Genomic DNA, 27735 nt, shown 5'->3' on the forward strand with positions numbered 1-27735 from the left:
ACAATGACTCCCAGTTTTCATCCGAAATATCTTAAAATTTTGTTCCGAAGAGGAACGAAACTTTTACAGGTTTGGAATGACATGGGGTTATGTGATTAATGCCAAAATTTTCATTTTGGGGTGGAGTGTCGCTTTAATTGCACCTACTTATAATTATTAATTAATAACACTTTAAGGTTATGAAGATAAAAAACATGCGTAGCCCCGTAGAGTGTATAAGCCCAATGGATGCGACTTCACTCCTAATACTGATGTGGTATAGTATACAGAAGGCCAATGTGCTGTGATTCCCAGCCCCCTGTAAACCATAGCCTATCTCACACAGGCCGCACATCTGACAGCATGCACCATTGGCCTTCGAGACAGAAGCCATTCAAAGCCATGGCAAATAGTGATTAGCCATTAAGGGACTTGATAATTGGCGATCATTGCCACTGTTTAATGCTCATTCTGCCGCCTGTACACCAATACAGAGAGAGTTACCGAACGCCCCTTGGTCTGTTGTCGCCATATGTCTCATCATGCACAGAAAATTCCATTAGGCAATGCAGAGCTATAACACCATTAGAAATGTAGCCTATCTAAGAAACCGAAACCCTTCTATTCTATTCAAATACCATAGAGTGAGTGGCGATCAATTTATTTTGCGGTGCATATTTAATCATATTCACTCAATCGTGCAGCGGAAACAAACAAATATGCCGTAAATGACTGATGAAATAATTATATCAGTGCCAATAACAGGGCAGATGGACGACGAGACACGTTCAAATAAATCTTACCTGTAATGTCGCCACCAAGAGGGATCTCCTACCCTTAAAATACTCCCTGCGCGCTTGCCATGTGAATGAAAATAGCCGATTAATGAAGAAAATCCGATTGCATGGAATCCACCTCTGAGACAGAATGGAGGAGAGAGGAGAGGAGTCTGGCTACCCCCTCTGTGAATAGCGATGTAGGGCTGCGGCGCGCTGAAAGGCGAGAGGAGAGAGGAGGAGAGAGTGATGCGGCTGCACAACACGCGCTCACGCCTGCTGCTCATCTATAGTGTTTATAAATGCTTAATTATCTAAATGGAGATTCATTTTTGTGGGAAAATTAACTAGATTTCTCGTACATGTATTTACTCACTGGATATAACTCAATGAAATAAAAAAGTTAGGCCTATTTTGCACACCTTAGAACGTTCTTCAACCAATCAGATTCAAACATTCAGCAGCCCCGTAGTGAAAAGCAACATCATTTATATGATTATGAACATTAACGCTTAAATTAATGCACGCTTTTATGGACAGACATCATTTTCAGAGAGGCAAGGGAAATTTCATGATAGCAATTGTAGGAGCCATTTATGTTTGCATAATATTTTATTTTGTTTGGATATATTTATAGCAGTATTTTGAACACTGGGTGACAGTTATTAGATGCACATGGTTGTATATAAGGGTGCATAGGTGACAGGAAGTGGTAGCCACAGGTAGGGGGAGCACAAACAGTTCTCACCAGACCACAGACCACAGACCACAGACAACAGAGCCACAGACAAAACTACAGAGCACGGATCACAGATCAAACAGCATAGGCCTACACGCAAACAACTGAAAACAAGATAAGAAATCAAAAGGTATGTTCATCTGTTTGTACAGTTTATTACAATAAACCACAAACCTCAACTGCAATAATCTCTGGAAAATCTTTGTGTGTCTGCGTATCAAACTTCACCCCTACCTGTGTGCATGATGGCAAAGTTATAGTAAAACAGGATAAGGATTGCCAAAACAGCAATAATAATAATACTAATAATAAAAAAAATCTTGTCGTGTGACATGTGACGCCTCTTTAATGAGAAGAGCTATATGTTTTCATCCGAAATACCATATGTTTGTTTCAGATGAAATCGAAGTGTTTTAGTTACTCAGCTAATGATTTTGAAACTTCTGTCTGCATGAAAAGACTTCTTGCATTCCTCATAGTAAAATGTATGATTTATTCAAACATTCTATAAATAAAATTAAACAGTTAATTACAGTCAGCAACAATACAAATAAAAAACAAGCCTGTAAAACAAAGGAACAGATAAAATAAAAATAAATGCACCATGTTTAAATTTGTGCGAGATAATTTGTGTATGTCAGCTGATTCAGCAAACAAGATAGGATGCAGTTGTCTTCCATCTAATGAGGAAGCATCAACTAGATTTGATTCAATTCAATTTAATTCACACTATTTGTATAGTGCTTCCCCATGTAGAGCTCAAAGTACATGTCCCGTCTCAAACTTGGTGCCTGGGATGTTTTCAGCTCAGGGTAACCCACCACTGCATCAGAGCTGTGGCACCCTTTCGAAAACTTCTCCTTGCCTGTTTCAATCATTGCCTCTGACCTCCAGAAGGTAGGTAGTCACAAAAGATGCCTTCATCTTGGGTTTACTTGGGGTAAACAAAGCAGTTTATATCTGGTTCGCGAACGAATCATTCGATGTACCTGGATCTTTTTGAACCAGTTCACCAAATCGAACTGAATCATTTTAAACGGTTCGCGTCTCCAATACGCATTAATCCACAAATGACTTAAGCTGTTAACTTTTTTAATGTGGCTGACACTCCCTCTGAGTTCAAACAAACCAATATCCCCGAGTAATTCATTTACTCAAACAGTACACTGACTGAACTGCTGTGAAGAGAGAACTGAAGATGAACACCGAGCCGAGCCAGAAAGCGAACAATAGACTGACTCGTTCACGAGTCAAGAAGCGGTTGCATCGGTTTTCGGATCACCAGTACTTCTTTCGGACAGTTCGATTCAATAAACCGGTTGAAGAAAACGGTTCACCGGTTCTTTTGCGCTTGACGTAATGCTGTCATTGGCGATGATTGCCCTTGATTCAAGCCTGAATCACACATGCGCAGTATCATCAGCTCCTCGGTTCTCGAATCGGACACGTCTGACAGAAGCGGTTCTTGACTCGTGAACGAGTCAATCTTTTGTTCATTATCTGGCTTGGCTCGGTGTTCATCTTCAGTTCTCTCTTCACAGCAGTTCAGTCAGTGTACTGTTTGAGTAAATGAATTACTCTGGGATACTGGTTTGTTTGAAATCAGAGGGAGCGTCAGACACACTAAAAAAGTTAACAGCTTAAGTCATTTGTGGATTAATGCGTATTGGAGACTCGAACTGTTTAAAACGATTCAGTTCGATTTGGTGAACTGGTTCAAAAAGATCTGGTTACATCAAATGATTTGTTTGCGAACAGGATATCACAAACTGCTTTGTTTTGAACTCTCTCACAACAGACACGGAAGAGAAGACAATGCTGACTAAATTCATAATTTTTGCTATTTTTGGACCAAAATGTATTTTTGATTCTTCAAAAAATTCTAACTGACCCTCTTATGTCACATGGACTACTTTGATGATGTTTTTCTTACCTTTCTGTATACCATTCACACAGCTTCAATGGAGGGACTGAGAGCTCTCGGACTAAATCTAAAATATCTTAAACTGTGTTCCAAAGATAAATGGAGGTCTCATGGGTTTGGAACAACATGAGAGTAAGTTATTAATGACAAAATTTTGCTATTTGGGTGAACTAACCCTTTAAGGCTCAAGGAGAATAAAGATTAGGCTACATCCCAAGACAGTTAAAATGATCTGGTCCATCTTCGGCTCAGCAGAGGTGGACCTCTTCTTCTCAGAAGACAACTTACACTGCTAAATGTATTTTTCAAAACAGCGAGATGCCATTCCTCGGGTCATCAGATGGATCAGGGAAGTCAGATGCTCTGTCCTCTTGGTGGAGGAATCGGACGTGGAGTTGATTCAGCTGAGGAAAGACAAATTTCAAGCAAAATGATGATTGGTGAAATCTCAGCATTGCGTGAATGTCATCTTGCAATCTGGTTTGTTTACATTTGCAGAGATTTACATTTATTATTTTTCTCTGTTGACCACAATGACAATCGAGCAAATAAGGAGTTTATTGAGACATTAAGTCATAGTTAATGGTTTGTTAATAGCAAACAATAGTAAAAGATTTAGACCTTAAAATAAAGTGTGACACTAATATATTGTCAGTTTATTTCTCTCATAGATTCTTTTGGTTCCTTTAACCTGAAAATGTTGCGAACACAATGTAGGCGTTTTCAAATTAACCACAGCGACCCCATGAGTCCGATGCATTACATTACTATGCAAATACTCGCAAAAACAGGTCCAATAGAAGTCATTTTCGTGGATGATGGGTGGCTATTTCCGCACGTGAACCAATCAATACACGGTCTAAGCTTGACTGACGTTGAAAATGTCCAATCACGTGTCGGCTTTGTACAACGTTGTCCAATCCACGTTCTTTGGCGCACTTTGACATGCACAAATAGCAAATCATTTGACAATGCTAGTTTGCGATATGAGAGAACTATGGCTTCCTCCTTGATTAAGTGGTTAAGAGGATTATGTGTTTTTTTCTTAACATGTCTCCTATCCGTCTTTGCTTTTTTGAATTTAGAAGAATTAAATGAAATGAAATATGGGATACAGATTCTGCCCGATCCAGTTATTATGGGACAGGTAAGGTTGTTTTGGCCGGGGATACAGTTAGCTAGGCATGTTTATTTGCTACAGACAGCTGTTAGCTTTATCCACAACTTGACTTATCAGACATTAAAACAGCTTGCCTAGGTGACATCGTTTCATACTAAATGTCTACTTATGCAATGCAGAATAACTCGTGAAGTAACGAGTGGGGAAATAGCTATGTGTCAAAAAAAAATTAGACCGTGCCTCCACAGGTAACGTTAACTTACTGTGATTTTGCATGTTTATAACGATATTAAGTTCGGTAAAAAAAAAAAAAAAAAAAATCAGCACAGTGGTGTAAATTTTATCGACTCCCTTTCCTGGTTCTCTTTTTTCTAATTCATTTTCTCTGTTTCCGTCACCTTCTTTCTGTTCCCGTTTTTAGATGGAAGATGTGATGGTGGTCTCTAACAAATATAAGCAGCTGTATGAGTGTCGTTTGCCAGCTCAGGCAGTGCGTTTCCATCAGGACCCGGTGTCAGAACCTGAAGTTCAAGGCTACAGTGGTCCTGGAGTCCCTGATCTCCTCAAGCCCATGCAAACTGAACCATGCCTTGTTAAGGTTGACATCACTTCTTGTTCTATGTCACAGTGACTTACACACATAGGAATATACACATACTGAATAAACACAACCACTTGTACTGGCAAAATTACATTTGGAGTAGCCATGATTGTGTGGATTATAAAATTATTGTCATTTGACACAACATGTTTATTTTGTTCTGCTTTTAGACCAAAGACTGGTGGACTTATGAGTTCTGCTATGGCCAGCACATCAGGCAATACCACTTAGAAGGTGTGTTAAATCATTAATGTCATGTGTCATTATTAAAAGTGATGTCTAAAGTATGTTTTGCCATGTCTAATGGGTTTGTAGTATATTGGTGTACAGTCTGGTATAGTTTTGGTATTTTAATAGGGAAAAAATAGCATTTTGGAGTTAAGGTTTTGCATGATTATGTATGGTCTATAATGTGTATTTGCACTATTCATTTTTTTTTACATATGTATATATTCCATGTCTTGAAAGATTCTGAGATCAAGGGAGTTGTGCTCTTTTTGGGATATTATGATTCAGAGTTTGACTGGACCAATGAAACTGCCAAGGTAAGGAAAAAAGTTAATGTGCTTCAGTATGTATTTATGTGTGTGTGTGTGTGTATGTATGTATTGCAATTTGAGTTATTTATTTAATAATTTAATAGAGAAATTGGAGGAATTAGACATTCTGATATTACCAACAATTTTTCATTTATAGCTGATTAACAATATTAGTAATACAGGGGGCAATATTATGAACATACTAACCCACATCTCCAGACGTATAGCATACTGTTTGTAGTTACTTTATTTATATTTCTGTATTTGATAACATATACAGATATACTACCGGTCAAAAGTTTGGGATCAGAACGATATTTAATGTTTATTACAGGAGTTTCTTATACTCAAGGCTGCATTTACTTAATCAAGAATACAGGGGAAAAAATTAATATTGTGAAATATTATTATGATGTAAAATATTGTTTTTCGGATTTAATATATATTCACTGTGATGCAAAGCTGAATTATCAGCAGTCAATACAACAGTCTTCAGTGTCACATGATCCAGAAATCATTTTAATAAGCTGATTTATTATCAGGGCTGGAAACTGTAGTATTACGTGATATTTATTTGGAATATGTAAAATAATTTCAGGATCCTTTGATGAATAAAAAGTTAATAAGAAGAGCAATTTTTAAAAATAGAAATCTTTTCTAACAATATACACTACAGTTCAAAATCCGGGGTCAGTAAATTTTTATTTTTATTTCTTTTAAGAAATTAAAATTTGTATTCAGCAAGGATGTGTAAAATTTTAGAAAGTAATGGCAAAGATATATATTGTTAGAAAAGATTTATATTTTTAGAATAAATGCTGTTCTGTTTAACTTTTTATTCATCAAAGAATCCTGAAAAAAGTATCACAGTTTCCCAAAAAATATTTGGCAGCACAGCTGTTGCTATCTTTGATCATTTCTAATAATAAATCCGCATATCAGAATGATTTCTGAAGGATCATATGACACTTTATACTGGAGTAATGGCTGATGGAAATTCAGGTTTGCATCACAGAAATAAATTATTTTTTAAAGGAGATTGATATAGAAACCATTTATTGAATATTATAATAACATTTTGCAACATTACTTTTTTGTTTTCTTTATTTTTGATCAAATAAATGCAACCTTGATGGTTATAAGAGACTTCTTAAAAAAAAAAAAAAAAACATGACAAGTCTTACTGATCCCAAACTTCTGAATGGCAGTGTGTATATATTTACATGTGTGTGTATATATATATAATGTGTGTGTGTGTGTATATGTGTTTGTGTATATATAAAATATGCATTTATTATTTTTTAGGCATCTAAGCAGCATAAGCTGAAGAGGTATCATAGTCAGTCATATGTCAATGGCTCTAAATGTGACTTGAACGGGAATCCCAGACAGACAGAAGTCAGAGTAAGATTGCACACACTCACAAATGTTCACCAGTGTTATAAAGAAAATGTACTATCAAAGTCAAACTGAAAGCACAGTACATAACTAAATATATGTGTGCACATGTGTGGGGATGATAAAAAAGGTAATATATAGTTTTATTCAGAAATAATACATTAAATTATCAAAAGTAATAGTAATTTTACATTATGAAAAAAAATCAATTTCAAAGAATCAGAATGAATCACAGTTTCTGTTTTCAACATGAATAATATCTAGAAAAGTTTCTTGAGTGCTAAATCATATTAGAATGATTTCTGAAGGATCATGTTACACTGAAGACTGGAGTATTGGCTGCTGAAAATTCAGCTTTGCCATCTCTGGAATAATTAACATTTTAAAATATCTTAAAATAGCAAAAGAGTTGTATTAAAATGTAATAATATTTCACAATATTTGTAAAATATTGCATTCTTGGTGAGCATATGAGACCTCTTTCAAAAACATTTAAAAAATCTTACCAACCCCAAACTTTTGATCAGTAGTTTACAAGAACCATACTTTACATTGTGCGCATGAATTGGAGCAAACCACTGCAGTCATTTTCCAACATCTATGGACCTTTTTCACATTTAACAGGTTTCTCAGCAGCAGGAAGTCATCATAGTTAGGTAAACTTTTATAGTGGTGAATGGGAGACTAAATAAATATGTGTTCCCATTCCCACTCACATAGCAAAAGAACAACTCCACGATAGTGTTTTCACAACTTTCAAAAAGAGGGGGAAAAAATAGAGAGAGACTAATAACAGCATTAAGAAGAGAAATGTCAATGTCAAATTTACCTTCACTCCCATAGATGCTGTGAACCTCATAGCAGCAGGAACTAGATTTTTTTGTAATTTGATGCAATGGCAATTATATAAAAAATAAAGTGATATAAATTTACATACAACTGAATTTTTTAAAACAAAATTTTAATGTTAAAATTTAAGTATATAAACTTTAAATATACATACATATTTTCATTTTTTTATTTCATTTAGTCATTCTTTCAAGTGACTTTCAAATGATGACAACGAAAGCGATCAAAATCAACAAAACAGCAAAGATACACAAGTGCTATAACAAGTCTTCGTAATCTTAACGCAGTACACATAGCAAGTTTTTTTTTTATCGTATAATAAAAAGAAAACCGATAGAATAGAAAAAGAATAGAGCAATCTAGTTTTAGAGGCCTTTTTTGCTTTTGTTAATTGTCTAATAAATAGAGAGAAAACGAATAGAATACAAAAAGATAGTAGTTTTTGTATGAAAACAAGCAGTTAGTAAATCTAATGTTTTGTGATTTGTTTTTTTTTGTCTAATGTTAATTTTTTTTAAAAGTATTTTTCAATGGAGAAAACATTATTATTATTATTATTATTATTATTATTATTATTATTATTATTAGTGATGCACCGATCATGATTTTTCATGGCCGATACCAATTTTTTTACAAGCAAACTTAAATTTTCTTTAATAAACAAACAAGAAAGAAGGAAAGTATACATAAACAAGATGTTTATTTGGTATTTAATAGGACAAACTGGCTTTTGGCTATTGAAAACAATAACTATAACCATCTGAAATTAACGGCAGTAACTGCACAGTAAAGTAGCCTACTTTCAATACAAACATAGATGCTACAGACATCAGCATTTAGCTTTTGTTTTTGAATTGGGTTGAAACTACATAGAACTGGTCTTAAATGAAAAATTAACTGTAACCATGTGAAATTAAAGGCAATAACTGCATAGTTCTACAATCCAAACAACACAATCAACACACATTCAATAAGATGTTTCTTAATCAGCATTCAGTATTTGTTTTAGTTTTTAAATTTGGTTTAAAAAATAATAATAATAAAAAAATTATTTTACCAGTGAAACTAAATAAAAGTATGCTATATAGACAGTTTCAACGGCAACAACATAAACAAATGTTACTGCACATGTGGCCCTAACTTAACTTCCGGTAGACATCCAAATATAATTAATAACAACAGCCAAGTCCCTCTATATTATATATATAATTTTTTTTTTTGATAACAAACAATATGTTTGCTATGTAAATCAGGCGGACTTAATGAAAATGCAAAATTTGGGGGGAATTGGTTATTTTTCATGAGTTGGTGGTAATGAAAATCTAAATTAATGTGTTTTTTCTTGCTTTTTTTTTTTTTTCAACAGTTTGTGTGCGAAGAGGGCTCTAGTGACTATATCACAAGGGTAGATGAACCTCAGTCTTGTCGCTATGTCTTAACAGTACACACCTCTCGCATATGCCAGCATCCCCTCCTGCGCCCAGCTTCCACTGCCAAACCACAAGGCATTGTGTGCCAACCTGCTCTCAGTGCCCAGCAGTATATGGACTATGTCAAGGCTCAAGTCTGTAAGTATGAGAGGTTCTGTTTTTTTCCTCCATCAGGGCCTTGTCATTTAATTTAACATATTGGGGCAATATAATAAATACATCTAATATGTTTCCAGTGACTTTGTGATACAAAATTAAGCAACACTGTCAATGTTGCAATGTTTAATTTGCTTTTATGTGGTCATCAAGAGCATGCCTTTCGACTGCTTTCACAATCTTTCATCGTTGTTATGCAATTATGTTACATTAAGACTTGGTGAAAAATGGTATTGAGATTCATTTGTCTGATTCAGTTGAAACCCTCCATTTCATTTAAATTGACTTTTTCATATATATTTGCATATGTGTGTGTAGGTAAATATTTTTAAATAAACTGTAAATCATATTTATGGATTATTTCATGAAAAATATTTATTGATCATTTTACAACATTTTGACTGTTGTGCCTTTTGCATTAAACATCTTTGACTACTTTTAGTTGAAGTAATGGAAAGAACACCCTTTAAATATTAACATATTTATTGAATAAATTAGAAGGATAAAACATTTAATATATTTTTTAAAGCTATATTAGTACTCCGCTCTAGTTCTAGCACACCAGATTTACACCTTAGTCATCTAGAAGAGATGACCTGTATCATATAATTTGTTAATTACAAGAGCAGGTAAAGCTGTAACTTCATTATAACAGTTGCTGGTTTCACCATTTTATAGTGCTGTAGAGGAATATTGTGCCAATTGGCTTGCTTACATGGTACACATTCAGGTTCAAGGAGACCTTTAGAAGCTTAATCAGACTTCAGGAGGAGTCAGATTTTGAGGCATGATTTTTTTTCTTTCGACTCATTACACTATTCATGCATAATGTCCCCACTGCGCAAGTCTAGTCCTGTTAGATGATCTCTCCAGAAATGCAGTCAACCTACATTTAATCTAACTCTAATTGAAGCATTATTTTAAGCTCATTGGCATCTCTCTTTGTAGCAATCATTCCCTCTTTCTCTGTACTCAGCTGACACTAAACGTAAAGTGGAGCAGATCTCGGAGGAGCTCAAGAACCTGGATGAAATTCTGTCCAAGGATGACAAGAAAAAGGGATTGCAAGACGACAAAACGGATGAGGACCCTGCGGTCCATTCAGATGATCCTCCACTTTCAGAGTCAGAAACAAAACGTTAGCATGCAACGATTTTATTTGTTTATACTTGTTTGGCAAGGCTAATTTGATTTAGACCATCCACAACACCTTTTCAACTACAGTCTCTCTGAATCCCTCACCTGAATCATGCAGTTACAAATGAATACATTGGGTGGTGCTGTGTAAATGTGACATTGATGTGGTGAAAGGTGACCCCGGCCAAACATAGAACATAGGCGCGCATAATGCAAATATGTTACACGTCACGGAAGTGGGATTCAAATTACTAACAACTTGTTCAGGTTGTACAGAGTCGATTCTTTATTTTGTGAGACAATAACTTTATCTGAGTGTCTTGGCAGAAGCTATTTACACACACTCCTTCTATCAACGTGTGATTCGGCTAGTCAAAATTACAAAAAAACAGCTGACAAACGATAGCTTCAGTGGCGCAGATGGTAAAACGTGCGTCATACTCATTTTGAAACGATTGACCCAGTCTCGAATCCTTTTCAAATTCCAAATCACATCAGAAAAGCATATATTTTCAATGAGAATTAAGGAAATAATCAAAAAGTTGAAAATAAAGTATCGGGTAGGGTTAGGGTAGGTGTAGGGAGGGGTTTATTGTCCCAGTAAGGTGGCATCCGTTTAATAATTTTAATTAAAATGTTATTATTGCATATTGTTTTATAATGTACTACAATATTGAGGTGCAGATAGTTGCCACTATTTGCAATAAGTAGTATAAATAGCAGAAAATCCTGCTATTTTATCATAGTGTAAATAGAATCTATATTTGCGCTTTGTGTAAATAGCAGATCACTAAAAAATGCTATTTACACTTAGTGTAAATAGCATCTATCGCTAAGAAAATATGCTATTTTAACTTCGTGTAAATAGCCTCTATCGCAAATGCCTAACTTTATTTATCGCGCACTTTCAGCTTTACAACTGCAATTACGCTTTGTATGAAAGGCAATATTGGAAATGGTATAATAGGGGCACTTTAACATAAACATTACCGTTCATTTATATTACACAGATTTTCTCCCGGTTAGTCTTTTATTGTTTTGCTTTTTATTCTTTTTTTTCCTCTCTCTTTCTCTTTTTTGTTTTGATAGCAGCTTCTGTACAGCATTCAAACAGTACAGTGTTTGTGTGTGCATTTGTATGTGTTAACAGAGGATGAAGTAGCTGAGGGGGACCTAGTGAGGGAAGAACCAGAGGACAAGGACTTCTGGGAGGGAGTTACCAAACCAGCAAGCACAGAGTCAAGCACGCCTGACTCAGAGGTACAGCATTGTTTAAAGCAAATCTTCAGTCTATAATATAAACCATATACTCTTTCTATTACCTTAACGCTTGTTTTATGAACCTTTTGAGGGGGCACTGATCATTAATGTGATCTACAACTGTCTTACAGAACCCTCAGGAGCCTCAGGACAACCAATTAGATGAAAATGACAGTAAGACAGTTATTCAAAGTTTAAATACACTTTGTGTAAATAATTTGTGACAAACCAAAAAATACTGCATCAATCAAGTTTTCCTTAAATAAAAGCAGTGCACCTTCATCTTTCTTTTTCTCATTAGGATTTGGAGAGGAAAATTTTAATTTTAAAATCATCACAGACCCTGCAGACCTCATGAAATTTGTACAACATCTCAGAGAGAGCAACCAAAAAGTAAGTATTTTTGAATTCTGGATACAGGCTTTGACAGAGGCTGATTTATCAGTCAACATGTATCCTTCTGGAAAATATTGGCCAGTAACTGTGGAAAATAACTAGGCAAAAATCACCTATGACCATTGCATGACCGTTGTCTTGCAGTTTTTCCAAATTTACTGCCATAAAGTAAAAAGCCACTCACCCATTAAAAACATGTATCGATCAACCATTAATTTCTGTGCTTTATGTTCAGAACAGGAAAGCTGAGCTGGAAAAAGAGCTCCAGCAGTCATCTCAGAAGAGAGAGGAGGAGGAGGATGAAGAGAAAAGAGAGGAGAGGGCAGCAGGAAGGGAGGTAGAGGAAGGGGACGAGGATGAAAAATTGCTGCAGGAGTTTGAGGATGAGATGGGAGATCTGTCCGTTCCCTCCTCCAAGATAGATGAGATAAAAGAAGAGATGCAGAAAGAGTTTGACAACATCATAGAGGAAGTATGAGTTACTACTGTTACAGCCTGTTATACCAATCAGCCAAAAGCTTTGGCAGTGAATATACTCTGTTTTTATCTCCCAGGCTCAGCAGGAGTTAGAGAATGAAGGTCTTAAGGGCGAGTTTGATCGCTCTCAGGCTACACAAACTTTAGAGAACACACTGGGCAAACTTCTGGACCGTCTTGAAGACAAGACTGGACATGAGAGTCAACCAGAAACAGAAGAAAATACGGAAATGCATAAAAGCACACACACCGAGCATAAGGCAGAGGGAGGGCCTTCTGCTGGCAGCCCAAACCTGGTTCCCAAAACACCAGGTAAATATACAGAATGGATACTGAGTGAACAGGTGCATGAACGAACTGATGGTAGAATGGATGGCCACCCAGGCATTCATAGAACCTGCTTTTGGGCATATTGTTCTATATACACACACACACACATATATATCTATTGTATATTGTCTGTAAATTTGTATTATTTCTATAATAGATATGGATGTATATGCATTATACAGTGGCCTCAAAGCAATAATCTGCAAACAAATGAAGCTAGTCCTTTTCTTCCTCCTGTGATGAAAAAGCCATTACTCCAGTCATGGAGTCACGTGATCCTTAAGAGATTATTCTAATATGCTGATTTGGTTCTCAAGAAATATTCCTTATTCTCAATGTAAAAAAAAATCAGGATTATTGATTTAATAGAAAGTTCAATACAACAGCATATATCTGAAATATAAATATTTGTTAAATTAATTTAATGCATAAAAAAAAGTTTCAACATTTTTTACTGACCCCGACCTTTTGAATGCTTGCATTAACTTCTAATCAACAAACTATGGTCCAAATACTTTGTGGGGCCACTGTATACTTTATCTGTATACTAAATCATTGTCACCACTTATACTACACAAGTATCATTCTGTTGTGCTATTGATGTTTTTGGAGAGAGACTATATTACATAAAATAGGGAGGGGGGATTTTCCACCATACCCGGGGTAACCTCCCCTTCCCTCTGTCTCTCATCACCCAAGCCCAAGCGGGCAGCAGTGGCGATCAGGTAAAAGTCAGGGTGACTAAGTATAAGTTGGGCGGAGGTGTGGCTGCAGGAGCTGTTACCGGGGGCAACGATGATGATGATGGTGAGGGGGGTGTGAAGGTGAAGGAACTGGGCGAGGGCGACCCCCAGTGGCAGCAGATTCAGGAAGTGGTCAAAGAGCAGCTAGAGAGAGCCGGCATCAAGGCCGAAGGTAGGCCGGAACACACTAATGCACTTACATAAAGTATTCTTATTTCCCTGTGTGTGTCTTTGTGAGTGGAGCAAAGACTTTATCCATCATCCTGAAATCTTAAATTATTCTTCTGACTGGTGCTGGGCTTTGCTCTCAGTAACTTATTTTCTCAAATAAGCACAACTTTTCTTCTCTTTGACACTTCCACTAAGGCACATCTAATCTTCATGATCCTCTTAGATTCCAGTAGTTTTGTTTTTCCCCTTGATGCTGGCTTATGCATGGCTACAGAGAAAGGAGGAGGATGTCCTTTTCTGTCTTAAGAATGGCTTTGAAAGAAGAAAACATTATAGGTTTCGTGTACGCTCACATTTGTCAGTAGAGGGTGGTTGCTGTTGCTCCTGTTTTTCTGGTTTTGGAGTAGAGTTGATGTTTAGGCTGATAGAATGAGAAAATTTTGGAGTGTGACAACACTTTGTGTCTTTCCTATATTCCATAGCCTTCATTACCATCTCTGCATGCATCATTTCTGTCTCTACTTATTTCTTTTATCAACTGTGCATATGGGAATGATAATCATTTTGTTATTCGTTAAACTATAACAGTATAATTGTTTATGTTAACGTAGATGATGACTAATGAATTTTGGGCCTGTTTTTCAGGAAAGATTGAGGTGAAGATTTTAACCCGTAAAACAGCAGAGGAAGAAGGAGACCAGTGGCTTACTGAGGAGGATACAAAATCATTTAGAGAACTCCTCATCAACCTTCTGGTATGACTCTATACACACAATTATACAAGTGATCACCTGCGATGTATAAAAGGCAACACGTACCTGCAAATTCACTAAAGAGGTCATACAAAATCAAAAGGTCTTCATCTTTTGAGATAAGAGTTCATTGCACAATAAAAAGTGTAACATGCTCACATTTACCCATCAATGAGACCTATTCAGTATTCCGGTGAATACTAAAAAGAAAGCTTCGTATATATTATTTATAATTTGGTCACATTTGTGACATTTTGGTCAAATTTCGAGGGTATAAGGTCCATTGTAAAAAGTATGGCAATGCATGAAGCTCACACAGAAGTCACTTTCAAACAGCAGCTTTCTATTTGCTGATGTGGCAAATTCAGGGAATTGTTTTCACCTTTATGCAAAACACCCATTTATGCAGGAATGTGGCCTGTAAAATGTTACCAAACAACGTTATGTGAGACCACACCTTAACAGCAAATAATAAGAGTAAAATGTGAGAAAGTTGGTCGAGCATTGTGTTTCTAGACAAGTGTAGCACCTGAAACTTTTAATTTTTTTTTTTATGAGGAATCCCAATATTACAAACTGTTCACACAACAATCCATGCTGAAATCTGCAATGTAATGCTTGCCTTGTACAGAATTTTATACTGGACTAAACTGAAATCCCATTGTCCACAAGCAAATATTAGCAGAAGGCCTTTTAAAAGCAAATATTAAAGGCAAACAAGCAAACATTTTATAGGCAGAGAAAGACCGGAGAAGAGAGAACTATTTTAGGTGCACAATTTTGAGTTTAATTAATAAATGTAAAAAAAATCATGATATGACTCCTTTAATATAAATGCACCTTACACATTTCCGTGTCGGTTAAGGAAAAGGCCTTTTTCATGCTTTGTTTCTTACATTCAGCAGGAAAATAAATTGGTTTACTCTTTTTGTGTGTAGACGGGAGGTACAGAAGAAGTATATAAAGAGCAGAAGAGACAGCAAGAGTTGGAGAATAACTACAAATTTGTCTGGGGAGAAAAACCGGAAGAGAGCCAGTCCACAGGAAACGGTGATTCTGATGAAACGGACTTTTGAGCCTCTTTTCTCTTCTCTCAAGCACTATTAACCTGAAAAAGGGTATACTGCGTTCTCTGAACTATAAACTGCCTGGTCATCACATGCATCAAAACCAAACTGCTCTCTTAGATCGTTTAAGTTCACATGACTGAATGAGTGTCTGTGAGTGGTTTATATTATTGCCTGATTTCAATCCTGGATGGGCTTTTTTTTTTTTTTTTTTTTTTTTTTTTTTTTTATATAAATAATCAAGTATACACATTTCATATGTGTTGTGCTTTGTTGTCTGTGTGTGACACAGACCATTCTCCTCTCTCGCCTGCAGACAAAACATCAGTTAGTATGCATGTTAAAGTTTTCTTTGCAAGACAGTCTAAACCAACATCTCATCCTTGGACAAACAGTGATTTTGTTTGTCTTGGTTGCTCTTGAAAGTCAGAAAATCTGGATTCAGTACAGTATGGCGGTGGAGCTTGATGCAGATTGAATGAATGACGAGTCACTGTATTGCAAATTGAAGCAGTGTCCTCCCAGTGTTTTCCTCTGGCACTTAATTCATATGTTTTGTTTTCAATATTGTTGGGCACAGGTTCACAACATATCCTGAGCCTGGCCCTGCCCTAAGCAAATAATTCAGTGTATCGCTTCAGTTTTGTCTTAATTTATGTTTTTCATTCAAGGTGCGATTTAGTTTAGAACTTGGGACAAAAACTGTTGCCAAACTTTGGGAATCTACTGCATTGAGCCACTGCTTCCATGTTGCCAGCTGACAAGGGCTAAATTATTTGTAAGTGTTTGGAATGATCATCATACATTTGTGGATTGTAAATAATGTTGCTACTGCATTGATTTGTTTGTTGATATTTAAGGCATACTTTCAGTTTATAATTTCTAGTGTACACTTGCCCTTTTTGAGAGGAATAGAGTGGATAAAGCTTATGCAATTAAGTAAAAAAAAAAAAGAAAAACACCACTGAATATGTCTTTAGGCATCACACTGTCTCAGTGAGAGCCCATGTGGTTGTTAAAAATTAAAGTAGAAGAAAAAGTCTGACGGAGGCCCACGCGCGTTAGCCAATCAGAGGACTTGGCGGCGAATCTCTGCCAGTTTGGCGCGGAACTACTTGTTTGTCCAAATGATGGTACGCTGGGGTATTGTCAAGTTTTCATTGCCTCGGACAGATCGCTTACATTAGCTTTAGGTTTTTTAAGTTCACCCCAGCAAACACAGAACTTTCCCTTAACATTCGTTTTTGGTTCCCATTTGTTTTTTGGAACCAAATACTAACGTTCTGGGAACCAAATATTGTGAGCTGGGCCATGAGATGCACAACTGTAAATTTTTGTACTGATGAAGAAAAGTTTAATCTCAAAAACCTGTTGAAAATGCATTGCAAGTTCTTGTATGAAAGATTATTGAACAATAAAATGTATGATATGCTGTCTACTATATATATTATTTAATTCATAGAGTTAAACCGTTTTGCCCTGCAGATCTCACATTTCAAATTACAAACTCACATTGTGTCTTCTGAGCATTGCCAAGTTAATATACAATGTGAATAAATCGGGTATAATATAAAATGGCGTATACCATGATATTAACATAACTTACAAAATATACCACTGTTACTGATAGCTTTAGAAATAATGTTTTTATACAGTTTGATTTAATAAAATGATAAATTCGTTTACTAACATTACTTTTAAATTGTGCTCATTTTATTATAAGGTTGTGGTCATACGCATTTGAGGAAACAGACACGACACGACTTGAACTGTTCCTTTTATTACAAACGTCGAACAAAATCTTTACAACTCTTGACATGATACTTTTGGCTCCATTCGCATGTGTTCCACGGTTGGATACATGTGGTCCAATCATAATCCGACGTTCAAATGACATACTCGTTTAGCGAAGATTGACAGTCCATCTATCCAATCAAATTGCGCCTCCGCGAACAGTTGACAGTTGCTCAAGCGTTTCGAGGACGGTGTGATCGAAAAGATTTCATTTTCTTTTCTGTTATTAAGTGACTCAACTTAGTTGGATGAGTGTATGCCACTGTCCAAGAAATAAAGACTGACAGGGAGGAGCTCTGAATAGGGTCGGCTAATTATAATACTGAACTGAACCGCCCCCATAACTCTCGGCTTGATACTTTTTTCTGAACACCTTTCAGTTAACATAGGCATAGATAGGAAGCACGTTGCTAGTTAGCTTTAAGTGAAACCTGAAATTATCCACCAGCCAAAATCTGCGTGAGGCAGAAAATAGGCCAGACATGATTTAGAAGCAGAATTGACTGATTAGGCTTTCGGATTTAAGTTGGAAACCACAGCTTAACTGTTATGTTAGCTCCCCGAGTTGGGTTGAAACGGCCTCACAGCCGAATCATGCAGTTTTTCTCACTTCAGTTCTGGAGGAAATAAGCTGTATGGTAAGACTGTGACGCCTTGTTACATAAAATAGGCTAAAATATTTCCTGAGGTACTTCTGCTGTAATCATGAAAAAGTTGCTTATTTTGAAACTTTATTGTTATCAGAAACAGAAGAGAGTATTTATAGATTGAAAATAACCTGCCATTCATTTTTTTGATACAAAAGGTGTAACGTTATGTTCTTTAATAATAACAAAGGAAACGGATGGTGTCGTTGTCGATGGTGTATGACGTCTTAACATTTTAGTTTAATATAATTTACTTAGTGTGTTATTTTAAATTGTTTTATTTACTTAAAATTTATGTTGCGGCCTCGTTAGAAGTTTATTTATTTTTTTAATTGATTTATTTAATACACGCTAGTTACATGACGCCTGATAGTGTTGCGTACACTTAATTTATTTTCCTAAGCAAATATTGTAATTCAGCATAAATTTCCAGTGTAGACGTTTGCGGTCATAAGTTGTATCCTGGTATGATGACGCATGCTGCTCTATCTTAACGTTGTCATTATCATTCATTAAGACCACACAGCTGATGTCACGCAGACTGCACGCGCCTAACATCGGGCTCATTATCAATTTTCTTTTTCTTTTAATGTGATCTGAATCTTGAACATAACCTACTGATATGCCTGATGAACACTAATCCATCTTCTGCTTGATGTAGCCAGGTATTCTTTTTGTCTTTCTGTCTGTGATCTAAATAGTCCCTCTCAGGTGATTGTCTCTACACATAGAGCTCGTGATGAAAGCTCTCGGTGCGCGCTCCGCGTTTTACGTGGGCTTCGTGGTAGGCACGTGCACCCTGTACGTGCTCCTGCGTCAGATTGGATTCACACGGGACTTGGGGTCTCGTCAGTCCGAGGTCCACGAGAAAAGCCTACTGGAGATGGTTGAAGAAGAAAACAAGAACTGGAAGAAGGAGAGGTTGGCTCTCTTCAACCTAAATCATCCTCACCATACAGGTAAATACAGAGAAGGAACTAATAAACCTTTACGACTTCTGTGTCTTATGTGGAACCTGAAAGAAGATGGGTAAAATGGCAAAACAGATTCAGTGAATAGTTTGAAATCAAGTCTAACAGGTTTAGAACAACATGAGGTGAGTAAATGATGGCAGAATCTGATTTCTTCTTCTTCTCCTTCTTTTGTCTTTAAGCATATTTGTCTATCTGGTTGGGAAAACTTAAATGGCATTGAAATAAATAAAAAAAACATTACGTGTGCTCTCTTATTTCACCTGTACAAGTTGCTCAACTTGTTTTGCATTGTTTTGTTGGATACCATAATGTGATGATGATAGCCCATTTAATTGCCTGTTACAGACAATCATGCTCAATTGTTTAGAAGTTGTTTGTCAGGTCTTTTGATCCACAAAGAACAAGTGAATCTGTAAATATTGTAATACCAAAAATAAAGACTGTTAGGTGTTAGATGCATATAGGTGTTAGACAGAAAGTGGCAGATGATGTATAAGGTACTTCGGCTTATTACACCCTTTTATTGGTATTAATTGTGGATATAATATCACCCTGATTTTACAACCGAAAAAACTTAACTTCTGAATGTGAAGATTTGAATGTGAACCGAGTCATTTGTGTACTCTTTGAGAAACTCTTTATGAGCATGTGTCTGTCTGTGATTACTCTCTGGAGAGATGGACTTTGCTCTTGAGTTTCGGCTCGCATCTAATGTGTTGACCTTGTTAAAGTTTACAGAAGGATTTTATCTGCAGCTGGTTATCAACAAACTACCCCAATAGTAATAAACTCAGGACTACAATATATCCATGGCTCTAAATTCTCTGAAAAAGTATTAGACAAATTTAAACCGATAGTAGTATTCTATGCTTCAAAATTCTGTCATTTACTCTTTCCTCATCTTCGAAAAACAAATGAAGATATTTTTTTATGAAACCTAACCTAAGGGATTTCTGTCCCTCCACTGAAAGACAGTACAAAATGTCTTAATGAGTAGATAAAATAATAATAATAATAATAATTTGTGTTCCAAAAGAAGTATTAAAGTCTTATAGCTTTGGAATGACATTAGGTTGACAAAACGATGAGGAAATGTTTGTTTGAGTGAACTATCACTTTAAACGTTTTGCAGTTTGACAAATAAATTATTCTCATTTAAAAAAAATATCACTATGATAATGCAAATTCAAAATATTCTTGTCTAAATGGTAGCATGTGATTTTTTTTTTTTTTTTTATATATATAAAAAAATTAGGTCTATATCATTTATTTTTCAGAATAATCACAGTTTGTCTTTTGTAGGTGAGGATGGCACACTGGCTGACACTCTCTTTAAGCATGTACGCGTTTTGTGCTGGGTCATGACCAGCCCTAATAATCTTGAGAAGAAAGCACAGCATGTGAAAGCCACATGGAGTCGCCACTGCAACATTGTGGTTTTCATAAGCTCTGTGGACGACCCTGATTTTCCCACGGTTGGCCTAAACACCAAGGAAGGTCGGGATCAGCTCTACTGGAAAACCATTCGTGCTTTCCACTACGTCATGGACAAGTATGGAGATGAGGCAGACTGGTTCCTCAAAGCGGATGATGACACTTACGTGATCGTCGACAACCTGCGCTGGATTCTGGCCAGCCACTCTCCAGAGGATCCAGTGTATTTTGGCCGGCGGTTTAAGCCATTCGCAAAACAGGGCTACATGAGTGGTGGCGCAGGTTACGTGCTGAGCAAAGAGGCTCTGAGGAGATTTGTGGAAGGATTTCACACCAAAGTGTGCACTCACTCTAGCTCAGTGGAGGACCTAGCTCTGGGTCAGTGTATGGAGAAGGTTGGAGTTGTGGCAGGAGACTCCAGAGACACCTTACAAAGAGAGACATTCCATCCTTTCGGACCAGAGTCCCATCTCACTGCCACATTTTCTAAGACCTTCTGGTATTGGAAATACTGTTTTTATCCCATTGTGGAGGTGAGTCCGAATTCAGATAGCATCAAAGGCTACAAAACCTCCATTATCAATATCTTAGTTTTTTTGCTTTGAGTATGGTGTATCTTAGTTTATCCATGCATATGGTTTTTGCCTCATTTACATATTTTTTATTAAATTATCAGAACTTGATCTTCCAGTGAAATGACAGACTTCTCCAAGCATTTTGCCAGTTTAAACCCCACCCCTTTTTACAATCAGCTGCAATTTTGTATTCCGATCTGCCTTTGTCCATTCAACAAATGTATTGAACCAAGTCCCTGCCCTACATTTTTTTTTTTCTTTTCAGTAATCTGTTTGGAATGCTACAGTGTTTCCCATAGACTTACACGCTATGTGTGGCAGCACTTCCCCTGGGTGAATTATATATGTATATAATGTAAATATAAAACATCAAAGAGGCTTATTGAAAGTTCAAATTCATTCTCTGCCAGCAGGAAGCACTTTAGGAACAGAAGAAATAGTGGTTTCCCCTGTAATGGGTGTATTCAAAGCAGGGCTGTTCTCATAAAGGCTACCTTATCAGGCATCATAGGAAAGATTCAATGATAATGAAATTAAAACTTTACTGAAGACAATCGGTTACCTTAAAAAAGATACATTTCTATTAAAACACCTGTGCCGCATTTTGATCTTGAAACTTCAGTGCTCATGTTTAATCAACCAAGTCAAAGCCAGTTGGAAAATATATTTGTGGCTTGTCACCACAAATGAATCAATGTATGGAAAACACTGATGCGACATTTAGGCAGTTAAGATATTTGCATATTTGCAAAGGGGAAAATCAGTCTTCACTGCCTGTGTTTGCACTTAGTGCATCCTGAACGTGTGAATCTAGCCCTTAACATCCTTTTCAAATAAATGACACAAGAACATACACTACATGTGCTTCAAGTCAAAAGGCATTCATCCCTGTGTCACCAGCCCAAGTGAGCATGAGTTTGTTTTGGCGCAGAACAAAGTCTACTCAATGCATCAGTGTAGGCACCCATTACTTTAAGCACTGTTGCCTGGTTATAGTAAAAACAAAACCAGTTTATAGCTAAGAGTTTTATAAATGAGAGAAACTTCTGTCATTTGTTATAATAATCCTTGTTTTGATTCAAACCTGTGTGGATTCTTTTTTCTTTCTCTCTGGAACACAAATTAAAGATTTTTTTTTCATTGTTTACTCATAATGTCACCAAAATCATAAGATGTTTCTAATTGTCGTTTTCTATTGAACACAAACATGTTTGCATAATATGGGCTCTTTTCCATTTCTATTACACTGAATGGGGACAAATATTTTCTTGTTTCGGCAAGGATCTAAAAGCACCATAAAATTAGTTGAATTGAATGGTGATTATATTCCAAGTCTTTTGAATTGGAGTCTGGAACTGACTTAAATCGAAGTGATTTTTCACTAAATCTTCCAGTTAGCTGTCAACTTTTGCAACTGTATCTTTGAGCCAAAACCAAATCAGTGTGATTCAATGTATTATAATCAGTCTATACAATATATTGTAATTTTATGGAGCTTTTAATTCCTCTTAAAAGATGCAGACCACTTTCATTGGAAGAGTAAGACGTGGGTTTGGAACCACAGGATGAGTACTCAATTACAGGATCTTTCTTCATTCTTATTTATAGAATAATACAATTTTTCTCTTTGTTTCTCTCAGGGCCCACAGTGTTGCTCGGACCTGGCTGTTTCTTTCCACTATGTGAATCCATCAAACATGTACCTGCTGGAATACTACACTTACCACCTGCGTGCCTTTGGTTACAAATACCGCTATCAGCCCGCTGAACCCAGTGTCATACAAGACTTCAATGCCCCAGCCCCAGACAAAGTGGAAATCGGAGACATAGAGGAAAGGCTGGGGGTAAGAGCAAAGGAAGGAGAAAAGAAATCCCCTGAACTCAATGAAAAGCTATAGCAGCTTTTTGCATGGAAATTTAAAATCTTCCAAAATAACTTTTTGGGACGGCTTTGCATTTTTTGGATAATGTCTTTTTATATTGTGCCACAGAAATGTGTGCATGACATGTTTGTGTAATTTAATGAACTGCTACAGCTTGGGAGTGCTCTTCGTTATAAGAGCCAGAGTATGTGGTTCTTGGGGTATGAGTATAGGAGCCTGCCTTAACAGTATAATAACATTGGATAATATTTTGGGGCAATAAAGGAAGGCTATATATATATATATATATATATATATATATATATATATATATATATATATATATGTATGTATATATATATGTATATGTATATATATGTATATATTCTGTGTTTGCTCTGCACTGTGAAATCATAAACACACCGCCATATATGATTTAACAGCAGTGCCATGAGTAAAAGGGGCCTTGATTCTTCTTTAATTTATTTATTCCATTGAATTTGTGCCTCTGCTCTGATCCAGAAAAATCATCCACTTCCATATGTCCCTGGACCGCATTTGTATTGAGTTAAAGCAATAATTGTAGTTGAGCAAACATTCAAGCTCCAGCAGTGTTTTCTCTACACTGTATACCAAAGTTGAACGTGTACAATTTACTTTGACTAAGATTACATCCATAGAAAATTAACCAGGATGTAGTCTTTCAAATGACACCAGAACAGCATATTACCCTTCTCTGAAAGGGATTAAAGGAATAGTTCAACCAAAAATGAAAGTTTTCATCATTTACTCATCCTCAAGTTGTTCAAAACTTGTATTATTTTCTTTCTTCTGTTCAAAAATATATATTTTGAAGAATGTTGGTAACCAAACAAATGCAGGTAGCCGTTAACTTACACAATATTGAAAAATACTATGGAAGTCAATGGCTACTTGTAATAGTTTGGTTGCACACATTCTTCAAAATATATTTTGTGTTCAACAGAAGAAAGAAATTCATACAGGATTGAAACAACATTAGTAGAGGATGATAAAATCATAATTTTTGGCTGAACTAGCCCATTAAGAAAGTTGCAGGGATACAAATTAGTAAGATCTTGTTGGCTGGGCAAATAGAGAGCCTGGGAAAGAAGTAAAGGTAGATAAGCCTGGAAGGTTTTTATTTTTATTTTTTTAATTCTAATGGGAGTTTGTAGATGAGTGCAATAGTGTAAAATACTGTAAGGAAAAGCAGTTTGAGAGTTGGGTTTTTCAGTCCACACAATAAATTATTTAATTGACTGGAGTGCATCTGTGAAGGTTTTTGTTGCAGGCAGTGCTCAAACGGTCCATTAGAGAATCTTCTGGCACTTGCAAGCATTTTGTCTGTGCACTATATAGTATGACACTTGGCACAGTTATGAAGGATTTCAAATAAAGTTAATTTGAATTAATAAATTTACTTGAAACGAAAAATGATTTTTGTTTAATACAATCCTCTACTTTCCTTTGACCACTCCAAGCAAATTGGCACTTTAGCATTTATTGTAGAACTGAAGTGAATTCAATTGTAGATTGAAGTGATTCAATCTAATAAGCAAATAAAAATTACAAAATACAGATGTTGTGACATTATTATTATTATTATTATTATTATTAGCAAAAATATCTTTATTTTAGTACCTAAATCAAGTTGTGCACATCAATTATATTTTTCATATTTTTCATGATTCTTAATCATATTAAGGTACTGTATGACCACGAAAATTTACAACATGTGGCTTACATATTCTACATTTGTCTTTTCATCCCAGGATTGTTGTCATTCCTGAAATCTAAGTAAATTTGTCAAAACATCCTTTATCTGATTTGAGTTTGGTACTTTCTGTACTCAGAAATCTTAATGGCTTAAATGTAAGAATTCTTATCCAACATTAATTACTACAATGTTAGTACTGCAATAAACACTGACAATAAATTAAAACTCATACAGCTCGGTTATCTTAAAAAGACTTGACTTTTTCTTTGGGATGAGTTCTGGACAGAAGAGATCAGGCTTCAAACACCACAGCAAAACCGTCATGGATACAAATACATTCAATTAAATTGTGCAGAAACCTCCTAAAAAGAAAGACCATTAATTTTAACATTCTAGCTAAAGTGAACTTCATTTGAACTTGAGCTAAATAAATTCTTACCCCAGCCTTCTGTCTTTTCAGAAACTGTTGCCTCTTCCCTCTCCTCTCCAAGCAGGAATGGCTGATAGTCAAAACAAACTCATACTGTAAGGCTAGTTTTTTAAGGATATTAATTTATTACAATTCTCCACAATGCCCGGTAGAGGTCAGTGTATTCCCTGCAATATTCTGTCTGTCACTCATTCTGCAAAATTCAGCTGTTACAAACGAGGTAGATCGGTTTGCTTGACTATAGTGACACTGTAAATGTAGACAATTATTTATAAATTAACCTCAATGTAATGCAATTTTTTTATACCCCGTTTGCTCTTTACATCTCCTATCACAGACTTACTAGACTCTGTGTTTCTACGTCCTAACAGTCCAACAAAGATATCCTTCATTCACTACAACGGACCAAAGAGAAAAATCCCATCAAGCCCTGGTGTTAGGCTACTTTAATTAATAATAGATGTATCATAATCGCCTAAAGTATGTTAGAAAATTGCAACTTACGTCTAAATGGTGTAGAAATACAAATGTTCCTGTGAAATACAAATGAATAATATAGCATAAATACCCTTGACCTTGAAGGAGTAGTTTTTCATTATTATTATTATTATTATTATTATTATTATTATTATAACATGTCATTCTGTGTTTCATACTCTTGAGGAGTAGATCTCAATAGATTTGGGGAACTATGATGTCACGTTGTAGGCCGATCGGCTGTTAGCATCGCACTGGTTCCCTCGACAAAAAAAACAATAAAATTTTCCCAAAGGCTTTTGTATTATTGCAAAAAATAAGCTCTGTGTTCAGTCATAGTTCATGAAACTTACGCATTTTGTCCATCAAAATCATCTAAAAAAATTTAACTGGTATCTGGGTGTAACTAGTGTGTTTTATGTTGTAGAATAAACTGTGAAAGTCTACTGAGCTTGTGTAAACCAAGGACCTTATTTTAGGGGATTTAACCAAACTCCCATTTAAAAAAAAAACACTGACCTTGGGACAATGGAACCGAAAGTGCTAAATTGCTAACTCGCTTCTGGGTTTTTACAATGTGACTTCATAGTGTCTTTTATTCATCCTCACACTGTTTCAAACCTTGATGATTTTTTTTTTTCTGCAGCACAACATGGAGGCGAGTATATTATGGCATTTATTATTATTTCCCAATATTGTGCACTTTTAATACTGTTTTTAAAACACTCCTCCTGCCCATTAGGCAGATGAAACTTCTGTTTGAGCCCATATTAAACACCCAGATATCACTTTAATGGAGCCATTAAGGTTTTAATGGATTCATTATGATTCATTCCAGCCATCTCTTTACATTCTCTCTGTATCGGTTGCCTTTTTGAGTGATCATATTCCCAATATAGCTACAAATAACAGCAGAATATTAAATGGAAATTACATACACCTATAAAATAATAAATTAAACATCTACATTACTGAAATATTCTTTGGGAATTTTGTCCTCCAACTGTCTTCCGAAGATGAACGGAGGTCTTACGGGTTTGGAACGACATGAGCGTGAGTCATTAATGACATAATTAAATTTTTTGGGTGAACTAACACTTTAAAGAGAGAAAGCAGAGAAAGAATTAGAGGAATCGAGGGGGCTTGAGGGTAAATAAACAAAACACCCAGAACACATTGATCCTCTCCACGTGATGTCACATTCATCACTGGGCAATGAGAGAGAAGGGGACAAAACGAGAGAAAGGGAGATATATATGTTTTTGTGAAGGCTGGATTCCAACACAGAGGTACTATCGGGATTTTTATAAACTAAGAGCCTTATTAATCTTATGCTAATCTGAAGATCAATGATTTCAAAGCATGCAAATGCAAAGAGTTGAGATATAATTTCCTCTGTAATTTAGTATTTTTTTTTTTTTTTTTTACTGACAGACTGCATGTTTTAAAATTATATGATGGAACCTTATGATAGAACATTTAAAAATATATATATAAAATATAAATAATTGAACAAACAAGACAAAGATAATACATTTGCAAATACAAAGCAAAGTTAATGTTATTTTATTTCAAAACTTGAAATTTGCTAAATATATGCCAGAAAGTGTAGAGTATGTAGAACAGCATGGAAAGACTTTTAGAAAAAAATTATTTTATTTTCTTCCTTCCTTACTTCTTTTTGTCCAGTTTCACTTTGAAAACATCAAGCACACAAATACACAAAGTATCCCCTGCAGATATTTGTGCAGATACAGTATTTAAATAAACAGCTTCATGGAAAGTGCATACACAATTTAAAGGGACAGTTTACCTAAAAATGAAAATGAAACCTCATTTACTCACCCTCATGCTGTTCCAAACCTGTATGACTAAGTTACAACTTTCTTCTGTGGAACACCAAATATATTTAGAAGAATGTTATTATCTAAACGGTTTCAGGTGCCATTGATTTCCATTG

General features: G+C 35.8%; 3 protein-coding genes across 7 annotated transcripts in view; 2 read left to right on the forward strand and 1 right to left on the reverse strand.

The window, feature by feature from the left end:
* LOC132151753 (beta-1,4 N-acetylgalactosaminyltransferase 1-like) overlaps nt 1-945 on the reverse strand; it is a 38775-nt gene extending 37830 nt beyond the window's left edge. For both annotated transcript variants that reach the window (XM_059560098.1, XM_059560097.1), the window contains exon 1: nt 783-945. The gene's annotated coding sequence lies outside the window, so the exon portion shown is untranslated. The remainder of the gene's footprint in view (nt 1-782) is intronic.
* Nucleotides 946-4366: 3421 nt separating this feature from the next.
* On the forward strand, nt 4367-16073 carry LOC132151755 (protein OS-9-like). Of its 2 annotated transcripts, XM_059560101.1 has the most exons (15): nt 4369-4565; nt 4960-5136; nt 5310-5373; nt 5608-5684; nt 6984-7082; nt 9292-9493; nt 10488-10649; nt 11799-11908; nt 12040-12082; nt 12210-12301; nt 12540-12776; nt 12859-13093; nt 13811-14026; nt 14671-14780; nt 15716-16073. In XM_059560101.1, exons 1-15 carry the CDS (start codon nt 4416-4418, stop codon nt 15851-15853), a joined length of 2112 nt encoding a protein of 703 aa, XP_059416084.1. In that variant the 5' UTR covers nt 4369-4415; the 3' UTR covers nt 15854-16073. The 2 variants fall into 2 exon arrangements, with proteins under 2 accessions (XP_059416085.1, XP_059416084.1); XM_059560102.1 differs by lacking the exon at nt 13811-14026 and having other exon boundaries at nt 4367-4565.
* A 1749-nt stretch (nt 16074-17822) lies between these two features.
* LOC132151756 (glycoprotein-N-acetylgalactosamine 3-beta-galactosyltransferase 1-B-like) lies at nt 17823-23430 on the forward strand. Of its 3 annotated transcripts, none has more exons than XM_059560103.1 (4): nt 17823-18276; nt 18987-19244; nt 20562-21226; nt 22909-23430. In XM_059560103.1, the coding sequence occupies exons 2-4, from the start codon at nt 19025-19027 to the stop codon at nt 23164-23166; spliced, it is 1143 nt and encodes a 380-aa protein (XP_059416086.1). In that variant the 5' UTR covers nt 17823-18276; nt 18987-19024; the 3' UTR covers nt 23167-23430. The 3 variants fall into 3 exon arrangements, with proteins under 3 accessions (XP_059416086.1, XP_059416088.1, XP_059416087.1); XM_059560105.1 differs by having other exon boundaries at nt 19017-19244; XM_059560104.1 differs by lacking the exon at nt 17823-18276 and having other exon boundaries at nt 18531-19244.
* The last annotated feature ends 4305 nt before the right edge of the window (nt 23431-27735 follow it).

Source organism: Carassius carassius, chromosome 10, assembly GCF_963082965.1.
Source record: "Carassius carassius chromosome 10, fCarCar2.1, whole genome shotgun sequence".
In the NCBI taxonomy this organism is placed as follows: domain Eukaryota; kingdom Metazoa; phylum Chordata; class Actinopteri; order Cypriniformes; family Cyprinidae; genus Carassius; species Carassius carassius.

Coding starts and splice junctions, on each gene's coding strand:
- LOC132151755 (XM_059560101.1), top strand. CDS start 4,416: ATGGCTTCCTCCTTGATTAAGTGGTTAAGAGGATTATGTGTTTTTTTC. Junction 7,083..9,291: donor CCAGACAGACAGAAGTCAGA/GTAAGATTGCAC, acceptor TTTTTTCAACAG/TTTGTGTGCGAAGAGGGCTC. Junction 12,083..12,209: donor CCAATTAGATGAAAATGACA/GTAAGACAGTTA, acceptor TTTTCTCATTAG/GATTTGGAGAGGAAAATTTT.
- LOC132151756 (XM_059560103.1), top strand. CDS start 19,025: ATGAAAGCTCTCGGTGCGCGCTCCGCGTTTTACGTGGGCTTCGTGGTA. Junction 19,245..20,561: donor AAATCATCCTCACCATACAG/GTAAATACAGAG, acceptor TGTCTTTTGTAG/GTGAGGATGGCACACTGGCT. Junction 21,227..22,908: donor GTTTTTATCCCATTGTGGAG/GTGAGTCCGAAT, acceptor TGTTTCTCTCAG/GGCCCACAGTGTTGCTCGGA.